Raw genomic sequence first — 25,559 nt, 5'->3', positions numbered from 1 at the left:
GTCCTCACAATGTCCTCTGGACTTGTAAAAATGAGCACGGAAATCATTAGGCTTTGTATTTACAGAATGCCTTCCAAGATCCTGCGAGTTATTTACACATTTGGGCCATTCACGTTTAGTCATTTCATACCACGTACAAGAGATGCAATACATTTTCCCCCAGAGCAAAAGAGATGGTTCAGCATCTCGTTGAACCTCAGTTAAATTTCAAGTTCAAGTTCCAGTCTAAAAGTGTCACTCAGGAAGACACAAAGAGAAGAAGGAACTGCCTGCTTGGGCTATGGCCTCAGATGCATCCAGCTTTGTAATAGGTCATTATAGTGCTGAAGGCATCTCTAATACTACAATAACTTCCGTGGTTGCAGTTTGCATAGAAACACCCCTGCAGGTTTTAATTTGCCTTGCTGGGTGGCTGGAGGCAGCCACCTTCACGTAGACTGCAGGGAAGCTTAGTCACCTTGCATGTACCTTGCTGCTCGGGTGACTTCCGCAGCCAGTTGTACCCAAACTAAAGTACTGTACAGCAAGTTTGGCTACATTTGCATAAATGTGATTTTAAATTGAAATAAAAAAATACCTCCATGCTAAGGAGTGCCCTGGAGGCAGCGTCTGAAAGTCAGAGCTGCCACAGGAAAGTGAAATTTGTACGTAGAAATACTTATTGATATTTTGATAGCGTGGTGGTGGTGGTGGTGGTGGTGAAACTAAGGATTTCAGGCCACCATGAAACTACCAGAAACAACTCTGAAAAGCACTGCTGAGATTTCTCCAAATGCAGCCAACCGAAGATTGCTGCAAGGGACGGGAACAGCACGAACAGAGCTTGGAGCAACTTTTGCACTCTGCTTGCAAATATGAAAGCTAGCAATTAACCCAGAGATGCTGGCTTCGGAGAAATTAAAAAATGTTCTGCTGATTAAATTACTTTCTGCAAACGAAGAGTGTGACCACTGCCAAAACTACATGTATGCCATAATTTTATATGCTTCATGCCTCAATTCAAAAACTACATCTGCATTTAGGCACGTAAGTGTTGGGTCCTGTTCTCAGAGATGCGTTGTGCCTACGGCTTCCTTTGCTGTAAGAGAAAAGTATTGATGCTCAGTGTTTCTGCACCTGAAGGAGCTGGGTTGAGCACTTGACATGATTTGGGTGCCCGATTTTAACCATAATCAGCAGGAACATTTTCTGCTGGAGGTATTTCTTGGCCAAATCTTTGTTATTGAGATAAAGAGATTTCTGGATCAAGAGAATCTGAAGCAAGTAGTAGCTTCTTTTGGTGCTGAGTAGAAATGCAAAAATACTGCTGTCTGTGTAATAAGAAGGTATCACACTGAACGAGCATTGTAAATACACAGCTCTGAGCTATTGGCTGTAACAGCTTAATTAACCTTTTTGAACTACAGGATTAAAAAGAGACATTATGGCTCTTGGAGCAACAGTGGAGATGCTGTTCCTCACCAGCTGGTTGACTGTGTTGTGGACCAACACTGAAGCATCAGAATTTATATTTTCTTGCACAAACTAGGAGAAGAGATGCTATTTCATGAGGGATACTTAAAATTTCTGAATTCCTAAGAATAATTTTTTTGTAATCTGTTAGCTCTTTTCTGTCCAAAGTATATCTAACATCAGCTGAGTTCCCAGCAACCACAGATGCAATACGAAACCCCCGTGACTCCCCTCTAGACACCCTATAGCACCATTGAAACATTCCAGGGTGAGGAAAGCTAAATGTTAGGCAAATAAAGTTTGCAGCAGACAGCAGGGGAAGGAGAGAATGATTCTTAATATTGCTATGTTCAAAATTACCACTTCCCTTTACTTTTAAGGAGTTCCTCTCAATGTTTGACCACTACAACACGAATTTTCCCAAAGCCAGATGCTTAGGGCCCATAAAAGCATTTATCTGTCCCAGCTCACAAAGGTCCGCTTAGTCCTGACTGGCAGCCTGAGAAACATGATAAGGAGCAACAACAACATATTTCAGGCATCAGCCTCTTCTACTGTCACGTATCTTGCTTTGAGTAAGCTTACAATTAATGCTATTCAATAGGACTGAATGGGAAATTATGTCATACACCTTCAATACAGGAAATGCTTTTGTTATGTCCAGCTGTAGAAGTTAAGAAGTGAACAAGTTTGTGGGGTTTTTTTTTCCTGCAAAAGCAATTTTTCCAAATACCACTCTTGTCGAATTGTTATTTTAACCATTTTTTTAAAAAGTTCTAGATGAAAAAAAAGAAAATGCTGCTTTAACGTGGCTGTACTTTAGAGCATCAAAGTTTGAATCGACTTTTTCAAATAAACTGCCATTTCTGATTTCATTTTTATATACAGAAATAAGAACTATGTAACAACTAGTAATAGAAAATATTTACAAATAAACTCAGAAACTATATATATTTCAATACGTACACAATTTTTTCTTATTGGGGACATTCAACACTTAGACATACTTAACAGGAACATTTTCTTGGGATATTTTCAATGCAGCACATAGAAAAGAATATTGGAGGCAAGGGGAAGAGCAGTGAAAGCATTTTAATTATAAAAAGAAACTTAGAACCATGCAAATGGATAAACGTTTTGAGACAGTTCTGAATGCACAACAGGCAATCCCGTGCCCTCAACTGGCTGTCCCTACAGGAGAAACCTCTTGGGAGTTCAGCCATTATTCTTGTCTGCTGAGCATTAATTTTTGTCTTTTTTTAATACGAGGAAAAAAACCCAAACATGTAAACATAACAGTGTAGACAGAAATAAATTTGCTTACTTGTCCTTGGGGTCCTCAAAACCCTGAAAGAAAGGAAAAGGACACAAAGGTTAGGAAACAGGTTTACCTTGAGAACACAAACTGTCCCAAGAAAAGCGATTCACAGAGGAGTTTTCAAGGCATTCTCATTTCTTAGGGCCTTACCCACTCATAGCAATATTTTGTGCTGTCACACCAGCAGGCAGACAGAGCAGTTTTAGAAAGACACGTGCCTTCAGATATAAATTTATGGAAGTGAAATGCTTCAACTGACTGCTGACATGCTTTATTTTAGGTGTTTATAAATGACACAATGGAAATGATGCTGATATTATAACTGAGGATGTACCTTACTTGAAACAAGACTCAGAACGCTAACACAGGTCAACTATGCAACAAGGCTGCACCTCTTTGTATTTGGGCTCCCTAAGGGAGCTGGACGTAGTTCAGCTTTCATCTCTTCAGAAGGAACCTCAAGGGGTTTCATTTCTTCTCCCCTCACTGCACGTACACACAAAACAAGCTTTCTAGAATAAGATTTCAGGAATTATTTATAATATTTCTAACAGCCAAAATGTTCACAATTCCTCCAGGGCCACCCGAACTGAGAAAGTGTATGTATTTAGGGGTCATCCATAGTTTAACTGGCTAGAAGGCCTCAAAGAAAAATACATATGAAGGCATAATTTTGTGTGTTTAGTATTAACATATATAATAGAACAAATTGCATCAAAATGGCCATTTTGCATGAGCTGAGACAAAATGCACCCTTTGACATCCTGGCTTAAATTTAACTGAAGTCAGGGGAAGTTGTATATTTGACAAGTACGATCAAATACTCAGGCACAGAGTTTGTACCCTGTTTTCCAAAACATAAGGAAAGGTAGATGAGAGATGAGAATTCCTCTTGTTTTCCTCTCAGAGGCCTCAGATCAAAACTGCTCAGAGCATGTGAGGCTAATCCAGCTGCTGGATCCACAGCTGCTACCAGGCTGAGACCCATCCTGACCGCAAAAAGCTAAAAATCTTCAGGCAAAAGTCTTCCCACAGCCACCATGTTTAACACCATCAGGAACCAGATAGTAAACAAGAACAGATTTTGCCCTCTCAACTAGTTAGCAATGTGGAGACACAGCGCGAGGCAGAAGTAAAGCCAACACAGTCTCCCTCAACAGCATCAGCTTTGAAAGAGAGAAAAAGTCGGTTTTGTCACTCGGGTCAACAGCCAGGACTGAGAGTGCAATTTCCATCTTTACGTACCCTGTTTCAGATTAAAACCACACTTTAAAATAGAAACTGCAACTCCAATTTAACCCATTAGAAATTCAGACAAAGGAAGTATCTCAATTCCATGCAACAGCCACCAGCAGATCCAGCAGAAAGAAGGAGGCAGTAATGGTGATTCAAAGTTAGCATGTTCAGTTAGCTAAGCCAAAAAAACCATGAATTTTTTGATTTCACATTAAAGAGTGATGAAGTGATAAGTCAACTTTTCTGTTATGTGGCTTTTTCTTTTCTTCCTTTGCTTAATCATTTTATAGTTGTCAGAAATATCTTTTTGATTTATTTATTTATCCTCTAAGCAATGCTACATCACAGTGCCAAAACTGAAAGCTCACTGACTAATCATGGAGACAAAATGCTCAGTCATTTGTCTGGTGTCATAGTCAGTTAGGCTAAAGGGAAAACAAACCAAAAAATCAGCTGAACATGAATAGCTACCAGCCAAGAAATAAGGGGAGGGAACCGATGAGAAAACAGCCAGTACTTGCTTCTTAGATAGACATCAAGTTCACATTTTCAAGCTTAGCCACTAGGGAACTGGATGACTGACTGCGGTGGAAGAGTCCCGTAAAATGGTCTGATTTTCACAGGGAGCTGTGTAATCATTCATCTGACTGAAATCGTTAAACTAAACAGAGATCTCATGCTCCTGCCTTCTAGGTGCACAAATTTGAGGATACAAGACAACCAAATCAATTTAGCAAACACCTCAGCAATCATATCCTTGAAAAATTCCCCAATATTTCAATGGAACTGGTAATTTATATGGGTGATCACTTGATCAACATAGAACTTGATTCTTCCCTGCTTTTCTCCCCCAACAAAACTGGTATAAGGAAAGTCTCTAAAAGAATACAGAATTAATTGATCTACCTTTTCAATTTAAAATACTAAATTGTGCTTTAAACCTTGGGAATTACCCATGTTGGTAGCTCATATTAAATCGGTGTTTCAAAATTAAAACCTCAAAAAAGGGATATTTCAGGTAAAGCAAAAAAAAAGGCAAAGATTTTCATTCCTGGATCCTCATTTAATGAGGCTAAATATTTAAGAGTGACTTGAACTTTAATTAGAGAGAATCATCTTAAAATTAAATGTAATAGGAACCTCTTTAAGCTAAGCAAATTAAATGATTCACTTCAAACGTTCCCATTTCATATGAAAGATTCTTCATGCAGAATTGCCAAAAATGGAATTGTTGTGGAGAAAGGTCTGCAGGATTATTTTAGGAAAAAAAAAACCTCAAACACCGCTTCTTAAAAACTAGTTGCTTGTTACAGGAGATCTTTCTTTTTTACGCTGAAAGACTTTGCCTGGATACAGAGCAAATACACCTGTAGGATCAGTCTGTGACCAGAGATTTTGTTCCCTATCCACTAAAATGTGCGTGTCGCAATCACATCCCAAGAAGCCTTTTAAGTGGAGCAGATGATTGCGCGCACACAGGGTCGTGCCGCTCACCCTCTTTTGGGTTGGGAGGGAAATTTCCCCTGGGTTTTGGTTCATGTGTTTTCACCTCCTCCTGCTCTGTGGGCAGGATTGGGCTCTAACAATGTGTTGGTCTTTGTTCTTCTCTGCAGCTGGCAAATAGTTAAGTTTCTTGAGGACTCAGATGCTTTACTCCAGTTAAAGCTTTTTGGCTCAGCATAAGGCTGCTCGCATGAATTGCAACAACCGTCTGTGTTACCCGCAGGATAAACACTAAGCACAATCAATCCCACAGAAAGACGGTCTACATGTATTTGCCTTCATTCCTAAAGGACTAACACCCTCATGATCCGGTAGACGAATTTCTAAGCTCAAGCAGGAAAGTGAAATAACAGGGGCTGCTGCTTGTGTGCATGTTTGTGAAGCCCCTTTCCTGCAGCCCTGATCTCATCCAGCTTTCTGCGGGAGGCTGTGTAGCTGGGCTGCGGCGGTACCCAGCCCGCTTGGGCACAGAGCAGCCTGTGAGCTGCTCAAAGTATGCCAAGATCGGCATTTCTGCACACACACACACACACACACACATATATATATATATATATCTGAATGCCCAGGAAAAATAGGTCACAAAAATGAAGTGCCAATCATTCAGGAGAAGGGAAGTAAGGGGATAGAAAAAGAATTGGCCAATTCCCAGAGTTAAGTATATAAATCCTTTCTTGACTACTTATGGATTTGTGCCCAGCAGACTGAAGCAGTGTTGATAGCTTTCCAGGGTGCTATGAAGAAAAGGTTGGGAATTGTCAGCAGGGATGAAAATGGCAAAAGTGGTGATGGCTACAAGAATTAGACAGATAGGAGTTCACAGGAGTTCAAGAAAGGATGAAGTAGCCTTGTTGAGGCCAAAGTCCCTTTTCTCTAGAAGGGAACACATAAGGCACGAGATAGGTCTTATCGCAGCGCAGTACTAACGGACTGCTGCATATAGGACCTCACGCAATTTTTATTCAGTCTCATTTTAAATATCCCTGATACTGGAGTTTTTCCCCTTCTCCCAGGAGGCTGCATTATTCTCCCATCAGATTGCAAATGTAAAGGTAATAGCATTTAATAATTGCTCTGAGACAAAGACAGTTTCCTCTCTGACTTTAGAAATATTAACCCAAACTTAGCTGAACCAGCTCCCTTAAAGGCAATAATATCTGCCAAAGAATAGTCCTGCCCTTTCTTCTTTTCTACATGAGATCCTTAAAAAAATCCATATTTTTATGGCAGATCAGGTGCCTCTGAATTAACAAGCACTTACTTTTAATGACCATTCTCAGTGGGAGTAGACATGTGCAGGAGGAAAAAAAAAAGGAATGTTAAATTACTGCAGCTGTCCCTACGGCTTACTATTTTATGGGTATATTTTATGAATATCTATTGTGCTAAAAGCTCATATGACTGCCATCTCTCTGCTTGACTTCTAAATTAGCTAAGCCCTTTTCTTTGAAGATTAAAACCGGTTCCTTAAATAGAATGATAAAGTGTTTGTCAAAGCCATGACAAGCTGACTGCTACACCGTAATGCTTCAAATCAAGAACCATTAGAAATAATAATTCTAACTTTGAGAACATTAGCTGCAATTATTAACACATTGGAAATATGCAAAGAAAAGTGGAAAAGACTTTACATTCTTATAACTTTTCATTTAGCTCAAAAATAAGACAATAGAAGTGCTGATGAGCTCTATAACTTTCTTTATGGTAATGTGGCAGAGGAGCATGGATTCCAGCTTAAAAACTTAACTGGCAACTCCAGCAAAGATTGTAAGAGCAGAAATGACAGAGAAACTAATTTTTCTTGCCCCTTTTTCATCTCTAGGACAAAGCTGAAATGTGACTTACATGTTGTTAAAGTGGAAATGAAAAGAATTTTAGACATACGGCCAAGAAGAACAGGAACAAAATAAGCTTTGCAAAAGGCAAGGCCAACTTGCAAAGCACAGGTGCTGCACAGGGACGGTGACCACGGGAAACAGAAAAGGAGAGTGACAGGCTATGAGTGGATGTAGTTAGAAACAAACCTTGTACGGCCTCACCACAAAACTAATTATTCACATCTGTTTTCAGCAGTATTAGACATTCTGCCTTTGTCCCTGTGGTCAACAAGGCACAACTACAGATAGATGCTGTCAGGTGTAAAAGCAGAAACAAAAATGAAGGACTTCAAAGCATTCAAGTCAGAAATAACACAATTTCTATACCAGAGTCCAGAAAGAACTGGCACAGAAAATACTAAGCCTGATAGAAAGGATATTTAACAAGCATCGAAGTGCAGAACAACAAACTGGCAGAAAACCAGTTTATGAAACAGATTATATGATGAGTGTGTCTGCTATAGCTGGAACACAGACTAATGAGCTCCAAAAAGAAAAGCTGAAGTGTTCCCTTTCTGCAGCCCACCCCACTTGATAAACAGGCTTCAATTCCTCTGCACCGCTCACAGATGGTGAAACCTTCTACTCTGTTCTACTCAAAATGATTTCGTACACAGCCCCCAGCGGGCAGACCGGACCTGGCCAAACCCCATTAACTTATTTGGCCCATCAGATACATATATATAGAAAGTAAGCAGTTGCTTTTAAAATAGGTTTCCCGCTCTTACTTTTAATTAACTTCTGGCTCTGAACTTACACCTCTGAGAAGTGCAGGTTGCTCACACTTCCCAGTTTTCTCCAAACTCTGAATCCAAATTTCTTTGGTTCCAAGGTCACATTTTCAAATGAAATGGTATGTGGTGCTGCTGCACCTCACTCGTGAACAGTTACCAGAACTTGCAAAACAGAAAAAGACAATAAAAACAGACATAAAAAAAAGACATAGCCCTAGAAATGCTCTGAATCTGTTCCTGGCTCCTTAATCTCCGTCCTTTCATCTCTACACTCCAAATGATGATAAACACAACAAACTTCTACAGAAACTACTGTCAAGTAGCCTTCTAATCAGATGCAGACAGCTTGAATCCAAGCCTAACTAGGCTTAATTGAAATCGCCCACCGGCACTGGTGGGAGCTGCGCACCCTCCTTGAAAACCAGACCCAAACCTGCTGACCTGCATCGTTTTGTTGTTAAAGCTTACTGTCCACTTTAGGAAGCTTTGGAAACCATTCTGGTAAGTACCTCAACTCCACCTCTGGATGGATTACCATAACGCTACCTTTGATGCCTATGCTGCCACGAACATCAGAGGAAATGTTTCAGTGAATAAAGGGAAGCTGGTATCTTTATTTCAGTAGGCTTGATTTAGTCTCACTCAGAAACTGACACCTTTCAGTAGTGTCTCAATCCAAACCACCTTTTCCTATATTGCTACGATTTACTTAAGAAAAGGGTATTGAATGGTGGAAAAATTATCAGTGCGAGACTTCCAAGCAAATATTAAACTCTACATAAGTTTCACAAAAGCAGCTGTAGATCAGCTGTTGCATCTCACTGACTCTTATCCCTCTTTTAAAGAATTTAATTAAGGATGATTGCAAGCCCTGATCAACTAGAATAAAAGTCAGGTTTGCAGACTGTCACCATTTAGCCCCAGCCTGGCCAGTTTCCTGACTTTTATTCCGGGGATTTTGCTTTCTGCAACAGGAGCGAAAAAATAGTGGGTCAAATTCTTCCCCATTGGGTTCCCCTGTCCAGCTCTGCTGAAATCAATGTTGCTGTTACCAGATTTAGTAGATGGTTGCTGGAAAAGAGGATAATGGTGACCTCCAGCTAAATGAAACCTTTAGATGGAAGTCGAGGCCTCAGTGCCTTATTCATGGACTCAATTCCACTTCTCTTTGATGAGGCTGCACTACTGACTGAGGAAAATCTGCCCTACAGAGTTTCATTTCAATTTTTTAATCATTTCTGATGTTTAAATGGCAGAGTTAGCACAGAACGAGCCATACTGTCTGTTCCTCTGAAGCACCTGTTTCCCAAGTGTGATTTCTGAGTAACAAGAAAATCTATTGTAAGGGCAACTTGGAGACATAAAGGGAGGAAATGAGCTGCATTTGTGATGCAGCATGCAGAGAACTGTTTGATGTAGGACAGAGTGAACAGGACAAAGAATTATATTTTCTGGTTGAATGACCAGGCTTGTAGATGAGTGTTGTTTCATGAGAAAGTGAACACCAAGCAATCAAATATCAAGCAGATGACTGCGTAGAGCTCTGAGAAGTGCTGCAAGGAATTAGGCAGTGCCTACCTGAAAAAAGAGCTACATGCAGTTTTATTTCCTACACGTGTATAACCCCTCTCTGATTTTAATTTGGTTTTTACTTTGTAACTAACATCCACATCATACACAATTTCATTGCAATTAGATGCTTCATTAGTTGTACTCAGACTCATGACAGAAGCGTGGTCAGGCTGAAATCGGTATTGCGGATCTTCAGGCTTTCCTCTTTCTGTTCCTGAACTTCCCAATGTTAAACCTCTCCAGCATTTGAAAAAAAAGAAATGGAAAACTGTCAGGCATCTACAAGTGGGCTCAGTAATCACGTTAGCCACTCTGCTCATATTTGATTATAAGGACTCAGAGGTACCTGTTTCTGAAGTAAACCTTCCCCAAAGCATGTATCAGTGGCACAAGCTAAGCTGCTCAGTCATTCTAGCCAGTGCAAAATAAATATAATAGCTTATGGCAGCCTTAAGATCCAACAGCAGGACTTCCCACAGCTGAGTAGATCTCATGACACAACTAATGCTTTATTTCTTGTGGAAGCCAGACAGCATTATCCTGTCAAGTCTGGTTTTAAGACTTCAAAAATGACCAACATCCTCTGGACACCACTAATAAAACTTCATAAGGAGTGCTGGGTTCAGTGCGGGTGCTGCCTCTTATCGATGAAACGGCAAGCGTTCAGAGGGGAACAAGGACAACCACGGGGCTTGGAAAGACCAACTAGGAACAGATGAGGGAATTGGAACTGAGCAGAGACATAGTAATAGTCTTCAAATACAGAGAAGATAACTGCAAAGGGGAGAAATTAAACCTATCCGCTCTGTCCTATCTGTCCTCTATCTGCTGTGAATAGCTCGCGCAGCACTGTGTCTTAAAACTGAAGTAAAAAGAAAAATAATTAAACTGTTGAAAAGAAACATGCCCAGCAAGACTGTAGGATTTCCATCCTTTGAGGTCTTTAAACAAGGGCTAGACAAATATTTGTCAGAAACGTTGTGGGTATAGCTGGCTCCTGTACAAGGGGGCAGATTGATGCCTTGAAGTTTTACGCAGTATTGAATGGAAACTTCATAAAATCTTTATCTCTCTCTCTCTCTCGTATTATTCTTATATCCTTTATTCCCTAGAAATTCTCCTAATAGAGGATTTTTTATGTTATTTTTCTGTATTTGCAAAGGATTTTGTGATGCCTCTCCAGACTGAAAAGCCTTGAATAAAATAAATAAAATGTTTTCAGAAAAATCAGGAATTCCACAAGCTCCTTAGATAGTCTATTCCTTGCATCTAAGCTTTTTCTTAACTTCGAACTTTCTTGCAGCAAATTAAGATGATCACTTTTAATCTTGCCCTTTGCAGTCATGAAGAATGATTTATCATTATTTTCTGTCCTTACAAACCTTAATTTATCTGAAGACTTTTGTTTCCAATCAGTCTTCTCCCTTCTAGACTAAGCAAACCCAATACTTCAACACTTCTTCACAGGTCACACTGCTGAAACTCTCCTAATCTGTTATTTTCTCCACTGGGCTATCTCCTATTCATCCACATTCTCCTAGAGGACTGTAATCCCACACTGGACATGGTTTTCCAGCTACGACCTCACTAATGCTGAGCCAGGTAAAACATGCAAGAGAATCATTTGTCATCTAGAACAGCTCTGTGATTTTGAAAGGTATCAACATTCACCTTTTTATCACTGTTTACAACAAACCTCTTTTGGTTTACAGTCAACTACCATCCCTCATTTTTTTTTTCCTAGTAGTTTCGCTTTGTTGATGAAAACTGAGACATAAGTATTATTTCCAGAAGTCTAAAAATCCATCAGTATTTATAAAAGCACTCTCGAAATCTATAACGGGAAAAGCAAAGTATTTCTTAGTGGTGTATAAATATTGTTATAGCTATAAATATACCTTTACTCTCAAATGCTTTTAAGTCTGTTTATTTTTTACCCTTTTGCAATTAAAAACTGAACCAGAGAGACAGTGGGGAAGACAAGGCTGGTGTACAGAGACTTGGGGGAAAACTGTGTACATCACAAGCAGTACAAAAGCTTGCATTTCCAGAGCGATACAGTCACTGGTCCTGGACTGACTGCTCTTGTTTAGGAAACATGCTGTAAAAAGCAATAAAAATAGAAAGCAGCTGCGCTGTTCCTTCTGCTGTGTTCTGGCTTTTTTCATACTCTGTATACTTCCACAAAGCTGATTCTGTCCAGCCCTCTAAGCCTGTCCAGGGTGAGGGAGGCAGCCTCCGCTTGCTCCATGCCAGCAGCATCACCCTGTCCAACAACACGGGCTCCCAGCGCCACAGCTCCAACAGAGGCTGCCAGCTCAGAGCAAGGCTCCTGCCATCCCACGCCATTTGTATCTGATCTTCCTCTGCTGCAAATTTACCATTTTTTTCAAGCGGTCCAACTCAGCACAGTCCCCAGGACCGGCTTTCTCCAGGCAGTGGCTCCACAGGCTAATGGGCATCAGGGTCAGCAATGGGCAACCTCGCTGTCTCCTGCTTGCTGCCTCTCTGGAGGCTTTGCACAGCAAGAAAAGCCACCACTAAGCAATGGGAGAGTAAAAAGAAGGCTTAGGGATGATCTGGAAAGCAGATCAGTGCATGAGGGAGACAGAGAGGCTGCTGTTGGGCAGGATGGGATAAGCCAGCTGCAATTCCAGCTCGGAATTGACTTGGGCCCCATTTAGCTAGGGTTGGACAAGGAAAATACCTCCAGTTTTCCGGGACTTTTTAGATTACTGCTGCACGGACACATGTAGGATATTTTATCTTATCCATAGGTGTATGCAAGTGCATGAATAAACTGTTTCCCAGGGGAATAACTTTGCCTAGAAACATTGTGCCAACCCAGCAGAGGTTATGGTCCAAGCCACAACATGGAGAGAAGCAGAGACCAGAGACCTCCCTGTGCCACTGGCCTGGCTGCCCTCCCACACAAACCCTGCCAGACACTGCAGCGTGTTGAAATGCCACAACAAGAGAACAGAGGGGGAAAAAGTAGAATATATGGCTAACTTTGATACTAATCCATCTCATCCAGCACTACTGCTAGTATTTCCTATGAACAGAGACAGCCACCAGAGACAGCATTCAAAGTAAAGAAAACCAGCCAAAATAATTCTTTTTTTTTTTTTCTATTAAATATAACAGTTCCCTCCCAAAAAAGGCAATTCAAAGAACTTTAATGTTCTCTTTTGGGGAATTGTAAGTAGCACCAGAAAAAAAACTGTGTCTCTCTTTTTTTTATGGAAATACAATTTTCATAAAGCAAAATGTTCTAAGCTCGTGACAAAAACCTGTGTCCTTTATAGCCATCCACATTATTCCCTAAGACAAACATATTCATGTCTACGTATCAATATCACACAACTGCACATTACTGCAACATTACCTGGCTCCCGCCCGAGGATCACTGCCAATAATCCTTATAAACGCCCATTTGGAACCTACAGGGCTAAGGAGCTCAAGGTTTTAAAGAAAAAGGCACTGGTGCACTGCTTGCCTTCGGCACACTTCTTTGACTAATCCAACCGTACTTGTTCATAGTCTCCACGAAAAAAGGCTACAGATAATTACATGCGAGAGGGATGGGGGAAAGGTGGGTGATGTGGAACAAAGAACATATTTTTGGGAGCTTTGGAAGCTCACGCAGCTTACCAAGATCAATGACATGTCATCCCAGAGGAGCTCTGAAAAAAGCCTTTGTAGTTCTGCTCCCCTTCTGTCTGACTGTATTTTGTATTTCTAAGTAGGCAGTTTGCAGACTGTGAGAGTACGTGTGCAGAGGGTATGCACTGTACGTGTATTTAAGGATTCACAACATCTATGTAACACAAGGCTGGAAATTAGAGACAAATCAGGACTGTGCAATCAGTACTGGTGCAAAGAAATGTGTATTTAAATTAGAAGTTAACAGAAAGAGAGAAAGTTGAGACAGGAGACGCAGAAATTGTTCCTACGATCTAATCAATAAAATGTCCATCTAGTGATATTAAAATGGTTTCTAGACCACAGAGAGGAGCATGTTTTCATTTTGACTAATGCATCACCAACATAAAGCCATGGGAAATACTGTAAATAACAGATTTTTAAAACTATTCCAAAGAACAACGAAAAGTATAACCGAAAACAATACATCTGAATCAGGTTTAAATTGATTTTTGAAAAAATAGCCTGATGCATGCAACGCAGACAACATTAGCCTCCCAAAAAAAGACGTTAATACAAGGCAGTACAAAACCAGATTTAGTAGAAAAGGTTTTCTGAGCCACTGAATTTACTGAAAGGTAAATACCATTACAAGGAAAGATTCAAGGTAAGGAGAAAAGGAAAAACCAAACCAGAACCTTTTCCTCCTACAAGCAAGGGACAGTGAAGTTTTTAGGACTCAGTTTGATATTTCAATAAATAATTATGTTTTTCCAACTGAACAACCAGCCAGACATGGCAAACTGTAATTAACACCAAGAAGCATAATACCATTTGGCATGCTTACACCTCGATTCTGAACAGGAGGCTGCGAGAACCCCTTAAAAGCTATTCAAAGAAACTTATAATTATAATTATGTGTTAGTGTGATTAGGCTCTTCTAATAATGTCATGCCTATTGAGTGTACCCTATTGAAAAGCCCACATAAAAATGCAAAGTTCCACTGATCTGTACGCTTATGTCAGAAGCTCACATTTGGAGATCTGAGAAATGAAAGAAAGATTACTATGAAGATTAAGAAATTTGGTTTAGCACTGTAAAATAATATTATGATTTAATAACATTAGCACCAACTATTAATATATGCTCCAGCATTTCCCATTAGAAGACACCACATGTGGTTGCTTATAGCTATGTCAAAATTTTTAAGCTGTGGGAGTGAATCTCATATTAAAAGATTCTTTGAGCACTTTGGTGACCTGGAATAGAACTTTGCCTATGGACAGAAAAGTGGGCAAAATTACAAACTTTTGACTGTGTACGAAGGGTCAAACCAGCATTAATAAGGCCATAGAGCGATCTGATCATGCATGCAATTACAGAGGTTCTAAATATTTCTATTATTATTACAAATAAACATTATAATAGAAACTATCTTCATCTTTATTGCAGGAAACAAAGATATCATCTACAACTTTATGTAAAATAAGCCACAAGAGTGCTCTCAGTCCAATTGCATTGGTAACTAGCTTTGTTTATTTTAATTGAGAAGGATTGAAATGTATGAGCTAGAAATGAAGATGCCTGCTATTTTAGGCCAATTAATCCGTGTACTCAGGAATGTATTCTTGAGAGTTAAACACAGTGGCATGATTCCTGGGGACCCATGAGCACACACGGGCTCGTAGCTTATAGAAGGTGGATGGCATCTGGCTGTTATGATGCACACAAGAAACCTTTGCAGGTGCTGAAGTCTGTAATGATCTAATACAAACGTACATCAGCTGCTGTTTGAACGCTTGGGCATTGAGCATCCATAGCCTGGATGATTTTTCAGAACACAAGTCAGCCAAAAGCGCCTTCTTTGTGCCATTCAGCCTCCCTTCCCCTCGAAAACAACCTTGTGCCTCATCTCACAATTACTCACCTCCAGATGTACCAATTATTGTTATTTTTGGAGTCGGAGTAGAATTTACCACCCCCATTTGGAAAACTCCCTCCGGGCTCTAAAAACCTTCAGACAAAGCAGGGAAGAGATATATAATACTCTATTAACGAAATTAATGTCCATAAAGCAAGGCATTACCATTCTCTTCATCTCCTTAGAGACCTGGTGAGCTCCAAGATGGTTATAAAAGGGACGGTCGACACCCCAGTGTGGCGGGTTATGGCTGATGGAATTAGCACGCTGACGGTTCATCTTGGCAATCGTGGCTTTCTCATCTTTCTAGATGAAATACAAATGAGAGAGAAACACAGAATAAATTTTAAACATTTACATGGCAGTCATTGTCCAAATATCTCTCACTTCTGATCTCTCACTCCAGAAGACAGCTTTGCGTGTTGAACTTTGAGAAGTGGTCCCTGATCATGTGCAGTCCCACCCCACCATTCTTCTCCCCTTGTTCATACCAACACTGTGAAAATTTCTAGAACACTTGCCCCTAAGTGATCCACCACTTTACTCCTTTGCCTGTTTTGAATAATCACCATAACACAGGGAACAGTCCCAAAAGGAATATATTTGTTTTCTTTTTTTAATAAACTGAATCAAATCAAATAATTTCAGATAGGAAATTGCAGTTCCCAACTGAGGCGCTATGTGGAGGATTCCTAAAAAAGAAAAGACTGGGATGTGTGCAAGAGAAACGACACACACACCAATCTGGTGGGAGAATAGGAGCCTTGAAGCTATAGGAATAACGGACGTCTTTCCCTGCACACACAAGCAACTCATTTTCCACACTTGCAAGATAAGAGCATCTTCCTAGACATGCTAAGGAGAACATGTGAATCTCACAAACAACTTAATTGTGCGTCTGTTAAGGGTAATGGTATTGCAGAGTGGGACAAAATGGTGTCTTCTACCCTAATGCTAGCTGCAAATTTTATCATTGACACCAACTTTCCTATGCTCGGGCAAAGTTATTGGTTTTGTATTAGTGCTGGTTTTGAATCTTAGTTGTAAGTGGAGCTTACTGCAAAGTTTGCACAGGAAAAGGTTGGAAAAGTTGGAAAGGTTTCATTCAAGCTCAATGCCGGTGACAAGAGCATAGAAGTGTAGCAGGTAACTAGGCTAAACAACAGGCCGGTTAGTTCCTTATTTTGAATGTTTTCTCTAGCTAAAAAGACAGGCAGTTTTCCACGTGGAATGTGTTCTGCGGAAAGACAGGAGTTTGTAGCACAAGATCCAATCCCTTAATTTCCTCTAGCAGGGACTGCACTGAAGACTTGCTCAGCGCAATTTCCCATACTGGCTCAGAAGGCAGAGAGGTGGCAATTGTTACATCCTTGCTTAAAAGAGACAAACTCTGCAGATCTTGAAAATTCAGACAGCTACAGCATGGCTGTTTACTACTTGAGATATTGAACTACTTCAAGAGAATTTCTGCTTCCATGAGATCACTGAAAAAATGAGACATAACAGTTAATTTTCAGATCTCAGAAAGTGTTCAGACAACTAAATAATTTAAAAAGAAAGCATCAGTTGTTTTAAACTCCAGAATTCTGGTTTGAGTGTTGTATGAAAACACAGGTAGATTCGCAGCTTTTTTTTTGCCTGGAGAGTGCTTTCCCTACCTATTTATTTTGATTCTCGACTATTCACTGTAACTTGTATCTGTCAAGAGTTGCAAAATACCTGGTGTTATTTCCATGGCAACCAGAGAGTTAAATGTCAAGTGTTACGCTGCCTTAAATTATATTTTTTCACAAAATTTAAAAAAGCCTGCTAAAATTCAGTTCTGGCAAAAGCTGCCTGATTGACAAGCCTGGGAAATCATCATCTCTTTTCTTGCAAAGAAGAGACAGCTATGATGACAACATTTCCCAAGAGACCACGCAGGCACCAAACATTCCCAGGAATGTAGTACTTGCAGGCTTCGTGGCCCCTAGCTGGGAATACGGTGCCATTTGTGACAGGAGCCCCGTGCTGGACACCCAACTGGCCCTCTGACAGTAAGGAGCAGTGGTCACTGCAGCCTCAGGCTGCCAGCAAGTATCTTTTTCCACCCAGCCAGGATGATAGGGGTAGGATCTCAAGGAAACTCAGTGCGCATAAACCTAAGGGAGCTGTCATGTCCCTGGAATGTTTGCTGTGGAGAACCATATATGCTCCCACATTGCAAGCCCCCAGGACAAGAAGTGCCTCCCATGTCACCTCTTCTCCACATTGAACCCACCATTATTTCATCTGCAAGAGCTGAAAACGCCATCCCTTGGCACCAGCTGAATTTCACATGAGCAATCGTGACAGAGCCACTGGATAACCTCCAGGAGAACTGTGGTTTAAATGTTTCTAAAAATACATTAATGTGATGCAATGCTGGTATCCAGATTTGAGTTGGTCTGAGGTTTTGGTTTTTAAAGGTTACTGCTCTGTGTTGTCTGCCACTTGTAGCACTTCTTTGAGTTTTTTTTTTCAGTTATGTAATCTTTTTCATAGCTATGCTTCTTTCTTCTATGATGTGATGCCAAAAAACTGGTAGGAAATACAGTTTCATTATCTTCAAGCAAATATATATTGTTTTTCAATAATAGAAGTGCCACTGTCAATCCATTTTATTACAACTTAGTGAAGGGCAACAGAAATCAAAAAACCCGGGTGCTGAAACCAGTCTGAGGACCTATAAAGGTGAAGCTATTCAGTTACATTACAAATGCCTTTAAATCAACAGATGACAAACAATACATACAGTGGGGTTTTACCCCATTAGGTAGTAAATTTGGTTAGAATTTGAGAGAAGCCTCAGTACCAAAAATCTAAACAGACATACTAAACCCTTTCAGCTGACGAGAGATCCTTCTAACTCCTACTAGTGCTGGTGACTCTGAAGCATCTCTTGATTAATTTGAAGTGAATAAAAGAACCTCATACATGTTTACTGACACATCTGAGTTAAGGTAAGGGTGGGACAAATGGCTAAATATATACTTCTGAGATCGTTTCTAACCATGAGGTCAAGCACCATAAATTTCCCATGGCTACATGAACTCTGGCAGTATTTCCCCCCACCCCCTGTAGAAGTTTTCCGCTGGATTGTGAACTATGTTTCAGCAATACTTTCAATCAGACTAAAACACACATATATAAGCATAGTGACTTTCTGGTTTCACATGTTGTTTCACTTTTGTGTGAAATGCCTGTTGTTTTGTTTTCCTGAATATTTGTCCACAGGACAGAAGGGGAGGAGCTCTTTATGAAGGAGTGCAGGGACAGGACAAGGGGGAACAGTTTTAAGCTGAAAGAGGAGAGATATAGATTGGATATTAGGAAGTTTTTGAGTGCGAGGATGGCAAGACACTGGCACAAGTTGCCCAGAGACGTATTGGATGCCTCATCCCTGAAGGTGCTCAAGGTCAGGTTGGATGACACTTTGAGCAACCTGATCCGGTGGAAGGTTTCCCTGCCCATGGCAGGGGGGTCGGAACTGGATGATCTTTAATGTCCTTTCCAACCCAAACCATTCTGTGATTCCACATTACACACTGTGCTACTACATGATCTTGAACAATAGGACTTTGTTGTTAAAAACAATAATTATTCAAAAACAATTTTTTAAACCTGAAATGTTTAAAAGTTGAGTTAATTTATTTTCTGAAAAATCACTTGTTCAGTGGGTGATGGTAATCACAAACTCTAAAATTGAAGAATTAGAAGGATCACAGCTCCTCTGAAGAAAACTATGGAGACCCCTCCTCTCTTCCTTCTTGGCTAAGTGACAGCATGAGGACAACTTGCACATGGGGCTACCTAAGGCATAATACGACTGGAAAGAAAAATAAAGAAAAGGAACAGATGATATCTTTCAGTCCTAGACATTACAGGTACTCCTAACAAAAGGAGCAAGCACAAAAGTTTCTGATAGCAGTGAGCTTTTCAGATTTAAAGTGGCTGAACTCCAGAAAACTGTTGTGGGAACTTTTCAAATCTAGACACGCAAAGAGACTGTAAATCTTGTTCCCAGAGGTCTTATTGTGTTTCCACCACCAGTTCCCACACACTGAGATACAGTAATGCTATAGCAGAAATAGCTGGGATTTTCTTATCGATTGCATCAAGAACACCTGTTACTTCTTTAGTCTGTGATAGGCCTTTCCAACATATTGATCACCCTCAGCGCAAAAAAAAAGCAGTGAAATCTGAGCATGGATCAGTCCAGTTCAGATTCAGCTATTTATTATTCTTTAAATTGTCTTGAAGTTCTATTGACATGTGAATGATATTTCTTACAGTGCTACATGCTCCAAGCCATTGCCTTCATAAATCTACATGAGTGGAACCCTGCTGAGCTGTGATTAAATTTGTTAAATTGAGGGATCATCACATTAGATTGATTGTGTTTTAGGAGAGTCACATGCACAACACTTAAAGGACTATTTTGTTTCTTCAGCTGGATGTAGTTCCAGGACATTATTTAGAAAAGAATGAGAATTGTTTTTCTAGGAGTCACTGCCAAAGTTTTGTTGAGCTGTTTTAAGGCCACCATCAACAGTCCTTTCTGAAACTGTTGTGTACCTACTATTGTTATAAGAAACACCCATGTTTACTGCAATTGAAAGACACTAGAAAAAATAAACATTTTTTCAGTTTGCCAACTTTGTGCACTCAGCACAGCGTGTTTAGTCAGCAGCATCGCTCATCTGTTAATAGACACATTTTGTTTCCACCTGTGTTCAAAGCGAAGCATTTCCCCAGACTTTTTGACAGTGTCGAGGACAATAAAACTAATAAATAAATAAATCTAATGTGGTTTTAAAATCCTACTCATGTTAAGGTCTGTTTCCCACTCCTTCACACACATACTTTTTCACTTTTCTCAGAGTAAAGCTTTTATCAATGATTAGAAGTGATAAGAAGAGTAGTCGTGATAGTTCTGCATCTGATCTCAAAGAAGAGGAGAAAGTCGCCAATAAGCACCAAGCAACATGCTCCAGAAACTTGGGTGGCACAAAAAGTGGGACTAATGGACACTACAACAGTTATTAAACTGAGTACTGTAAGAATAACAGGGATGTGATAGGACAGCAGTAATGACTGGGACAGAAGTTTTGACTAAAACGCAGAAGGACAGATAAAAAAGTAGTGGAAATGGAGGTACAGAGCTGAGTGTTAGGAACTCTACAGTCTGTAGGGCAAACTTATAAAAGGGGATAACAAGAATAAAACAAAACTACTCTATAGAAAGAAAAAGACATTGTAATGAGTAATGCTGCATAGTTCACTAGAGTGCTTCAGGGTTAACTTGGGAACTGGTAAAGATCTGAGTAATATTATTAGTAATTCTAGATGGTAATTTACTCTTTATCTGGAAACATAGGCTTTTCAGAAAAAGAATAAAGCTGCAAAGCCAGTAATGGAGGAAAGGTGAAGAACTCCTTGGAGAATTCCTGTGTTTCTTTCATGCTAAGGTATTAAATCTGTTGGAAACATATATCCAAATAAATGAGAAAAATACTGAATAAGGACAGAAGTCACCCTGTGTAAGTCACCCCATATCAAGTGAGGATAACAAAAACTTAAAACCCCACATTACTCAAGAACCAAAGGGACAGATTATTTCTCATCAGATAATCACTACTGCCACAGTAGAGTCAAAAGGAAAGAGGAATAAGCATAGGGTTAGAAACAGAAAACATGACTAAACTGGAAGTAAAATTTAAGTGTGATGTGCTGAAGTCGGGAGGACAACCTCCATCCCAGACCTGTGCAAAACTCCCAACTGCAATTTTGGTTCTGGTAACAGATACTTTTAATAACTACTTAGTCAGGGATCATGACACAGAACTTGTAGAGCAGCAAGACTGGGCTTGGATTAAGGGCCTTGAGAGCATCCAAGTTTTTTTCCAAACAGAAAAAAACACAATAGCTCTCACTGGCCTTGTTTTTTCCATAGAACATTTGACCGAGTGCTGTGCCAGAGGCCAATGGCTGAGATAGACTGGGAATATGAAGCTGGGTGAAGAGTTTCCAGTGCAATGGCAAGAGATGGGTTTGAATGAAGAAGTATCGGGCTGGATGAAAGTTGCTGGTAGGGTTCCTAATGATCAGTCTTGGGGCACATTTTTTTTATTATCGCGTCTTGCACCCGGTGTAGCAATGACAGAGTTTGCTAATGAGAGAAACAGACGCAGTATTTCGTAGATAAGAAAAAAAAAGTATTAGCAACTGACATTGGAGGACTGACATAGTAGAAATGTGACCTGAGACACTCAAGCATACAAAATGCGTGATCATTCACTTAGAGATTCACTTAGAATCAAAGACAGCCCTGCATTCAAAAAGAAGTGAAGTCCCAAATGCTCTGTGGTTTTGAGTTTTTTGCCTACACCGACAAGGAGCAGAATCCTGGTTTTAGGTGTTCTTCTTCTCTCCAGAGAAACCTTCAGTTCTCCACAAGAACATGCAGACAACTTGGTGAGTGCTTGATTTAAGAAGTCTCCACCCCAGCAGATGAGGCCTGACCATGAGGGTGTTTTGGTTTATGTTCTTAAATCTGCCCAGCAAAGACAAAGTGGTTTAGGTATAAACATCAGCTGGCCCACTGACAGGCAGCGATGCTCGGGAAACAATAATCTTGCACTGCAAGCTCTAATCCTCTTTTCAAGACTGACAATTGTTAATGAGATTTATCTTATGAGCAGATAGAAACCAAAACATTGGCTTTTCTCTTTAGCAGATGATAAGGGATTTTCTTGGAGATTTTTTACACAATATGCATGAAGGAGATTTGAGGCTTCCATTCTCTCAGAAAACGAGGCAATAGTAGCAAAGTATTTCTGTGTAAGTGTTATAGTTATTCAAATCAACCATGCTATTGGAACGTGTCACAAACACTAATTCATTTAATCTCATGGTAGTCATATTTACAGCTGTGGGAAGGTTAATTTGGTTTTAGATGCAGAAATACTTGAAATGGTTTTCAATTCGGCCAATCTTTATATGCTTGCTCAAACTGTAAATAGCAAATTAGTGTCTACAGTGCAGAATTTATTAATAGAAATATTATTTTCTAGGCTCAATTAGATGATCAAAAAGGTCCTTTTTCTTGTATTACAGTCTACTGTTCTTTAGTCTACAAACTAGTGATAACATCAACCTGTTTTCTGTTATTGGCAGTGTTACAAAAAGAAGATATAATGGCTGAAGTCCACTTGAATTTGACTTGACTCCAGTTTGAGTCAGTAACGCCCTAATAGCCTTATGTTGTGCAGCCTGACCTGTGTCATAGCAGTAGGTATGACCTCATTCCACTGTCACAGTGCCACATCCATCATTACAGGGGGACAGATTTTCCCACTTTCAGAAACAGAGGCTAAAATATAATGGTAAGTACTGCTCCAACCTTTATGTTCATAGCAATATGATGAGCAGGCGGACAAAATCGTGTCTGTCTGTAACCTGACAGAGAAGAGATCTTTGTGGTTTTAAATTATTGTTTTAGGAACTTGTACAAGTATCAAATTTAATTGAAAAAAGTACATATCTATATTAACAATGTTCTACAAAATAATTTTGAAAACAACTCAGGGAAGTTTCTTTGATAGAACTAGAAAGTACTTGGTGCAGAAACCTCATGCAGAAGGTGGCTACACTCTCATTTACACACACGAAAGTCCAGTAAGAGGAGAGAGAAACAGGAATTTTTGTCAGTGAAGGTCAGGTAGTTAACTCATCCATCTATAAAGACAGGTGTTAACTTTACTTTGGTACACTGGACACCATTGAGTTATTTAAAATACATATACCTACATTAATTTGTTTGGTCTTACCCGTTTCTGGCTGCACCGTACAATCAAGAAGGTCTCAATACTGTGCTCTTTCAGATAAGCGTTGCGTTCCCCTCCAAAGCCCAGCTCCACCTCATAGTCTCCATTGAGATAGTTCAGTGTTGCTTTTGTTATGTGGATGCGCCTTGAATGAGACAAACCAAGAGCCAGTTTTGTATGCTTTGAAAAATTACCACCTAAAAAGCCAGTTCCTGTCAGTGACAGGTTCCACTTATTGGAACAAACAAGCAATAAAACCCAGTTTGTTTAGCCATGCCACTGCTCTCACAGATGTTGTATGGGAGTTTCATCTATTTTAAGGGAGCAGGCAAGGAAGCATATTCTTAAAAAGAAAAGTGTTCCCTTCAAGCATCGTATACATCCATTTATAAGAACCTCCTTAGATATAAAGCATTCATTCTTTTATCCACTTTGCTCTAAAACACAGATATATTTTGTGGCAAACACAAGCCCTTCACAAGGACATCTGCTGAGCAGACACAGGTGTGCTGTAGCACGAATCCTTTTTGATATATCCCATTAATCACTGTGGTACAAGAATGCCTTGCAGAGGTTTCCTATCAAGTATCATAGTCTTATGCTTTCTTACAGAGCAGAGAAAAGATGGAAAGGCATATAGAAAAACTGTCACATGAAGTCAACTTGGCAGCAGTTTTCAGTTAGGCCATAGAGCAGTGAAACAAGAACTGATTATTCTTTCTCACCAGAATCTGTACCTATCACTTTTGTTTCACAGAGAAGGAGTTCAGTTCTTACCGCAGAAGGATATGCCCATCTTGGGACTGTGTAGACTTTCTGTAACCAAAGGCATGTAGATGTGGAACAGAATACCCTTACTAACATTTCTACGTGCTTAAAACACTATACTCGCCGTTCATTTTACAGCAGACACACAGACTCTCTGAACCTCTGTCCCCCATTTCGCCACCTCAATGTGACAGGTCAGACGCAAAACAACACATGAATTAACACAACAGCTTTGATGAAACAACTCACCCAGCTTTTCCCCCTGCTTCCATGTGGTTGGCTAACGTAACGTCATTGGACCACACATCAAACTGCCACTTCCTAAGGCCCAAGACCCCGCAGTGAACTCTCCCGCTATGGATTCCAACCCTCATGTTGACATTCACTCCTGTGACTTCCCGGACTAGTCTGAAAAGAGAGATATGGGGGAAAAAAAGACATTACTAAGAACCGCATGATTGTAGTTGGTGGCAAAAATTTGCACCCAGAACAGAAAAATCCGTAATGACCTATAAACTATTCATACAGTCACACAGTGCTGCTCATCCACATCAACAGGGCGACAAAACGAAACTAGACTAGCTGTACTGCTCTTGGATAGCCTAGCTGGCCAAGTAGAATACTAATTGAAAAGGGGAGCCCTTGGAGTAAATCCACGTACTCTGAACCGATGGTCAAATTGAGAACTCATTACAAAGAAAAATCTTTGAAGCAGCAAAGGAAAAGAGTGCTGGTCTCTGATTTCCACACCAAAGCTGGATATAACCCGCCACACTCAGCCTCATTAAGAGTAACAGCATGTAGCAAAGAGAAAAAGGAAATTATTTCAGAAATTGTAATTTGTCTGTATGGCACCAGGCACAGAATCACAGAACGGGAGGAGTTGGAAGGGACCTCTGGAAATCATCTAGTTCAACCCCACCAACTCTTCCACAGATGGAATACAGTATGCATGTGAAATACCTCACTGCAAACAGAAAACTTGAACGAGGCTTACAGTTGCAGTCACAGTAGCAAAACCAGAGAAACACATCTATTGCAGTCACACTGAACAGGCAGCTACAAATATTCATCTCTGATTTTAATAAGGTTTTGGATGCTCTGCTTACTCCCAAAACGACTCCTGGAATACTTTGTGGGTTTTGCCCTTTTAGGGCAAGAGTTAACTTCAAGAGCTGTTCACATGGAAAATATACTTAGGAATGTGGGTCGTGGAAAAGTCTTGATAAGGCCATAAGAACAACACTACTTTTCATTATTGCTGATCCCATCATTCCAAGTATGTTCACGTTTCACAGGCAAATTCACTTACATCACCTATCACAGTCCTTTCCTTTGAGTCGTTAGGCAGCATGAAGTGGTGCTTCATACCTATCAGATTTCAATCTCATTGGTTTTTAGGTTCATCTAGTCTTTTCTAGATAACATCCTCTGGACAGCTAAGTCCTCCCAACTTCCTAACATCAATGTAGATATAATATTTACACTTCAGTTATTAATGAAAATGAATGATTAAAGATAGACCAATTCTGGACTGAAGTTCACTCCTCACAGAGAAATATGGCCCTGAAAAGACTGTTTAGGATGACTTCTTGTTGAAATAGATCCTTTCTTGCAGTTCCCTTCTTTACAATCCCTACCTTACATTTCCCTATCTACTCACTGAACTGACATTCATCATTTTT

The 25,559-nt window shown here is 40.0% G+C and overlaps 1 protein-coding gene across 1 annotated transcript in view; it reads right to left on the bottom strand.

The window, feature by feature from the left end:
- The window catches only part of ADCY5 (adenylate cyclase 5), a 216,765-nt gene that overhangs the window by 29,876 nt on the left and 161,330 nt on the right, over window positions 1–25,559 (bottom strand). Inside the window, exons 6-9 of the mRNA XM_009570469.2 lie at window positions 24,124–24,282; window positions 23,110–23,251; window positions 15,425–15,565; window positions 2,777–2,799 (exon numbers count right to left, since the gene is read on the bottom strand). Of these exons, the coding sequence (XP_009568764.2) occupies window positions 2,777–2,799; window positions 15,425–15,565; window positions 23,110–23,251; window positions 24,124–24,282 (465 nt within the window). The remainder of the gene's footprint in view (window positions 1–2,776; window positions 2,800–15,424; window positions 15,566–23,109; window positions 23,252–24,123; window positions 24,283–25,559) is intronic.

The sequence above is a fragment of the Cuculus canorus genome, chromosome 6 (assembly GCF_017976375.1).
Source record: "Cuculus canorus isolate bCucCan1 chromosome 6, bCucCan1.pri, whole genome shotgun sequence".
Taxonomy (NCBI): domain Eukaryota; kingdom Metazoa; phylum Chordata; class Aves; order Cuculiformes; family Cuculidae; genus Cuculus; species Cuculus canorus.
This window is presented reverse-complemented; position numbering and strand designations above follow the sequence as displayed.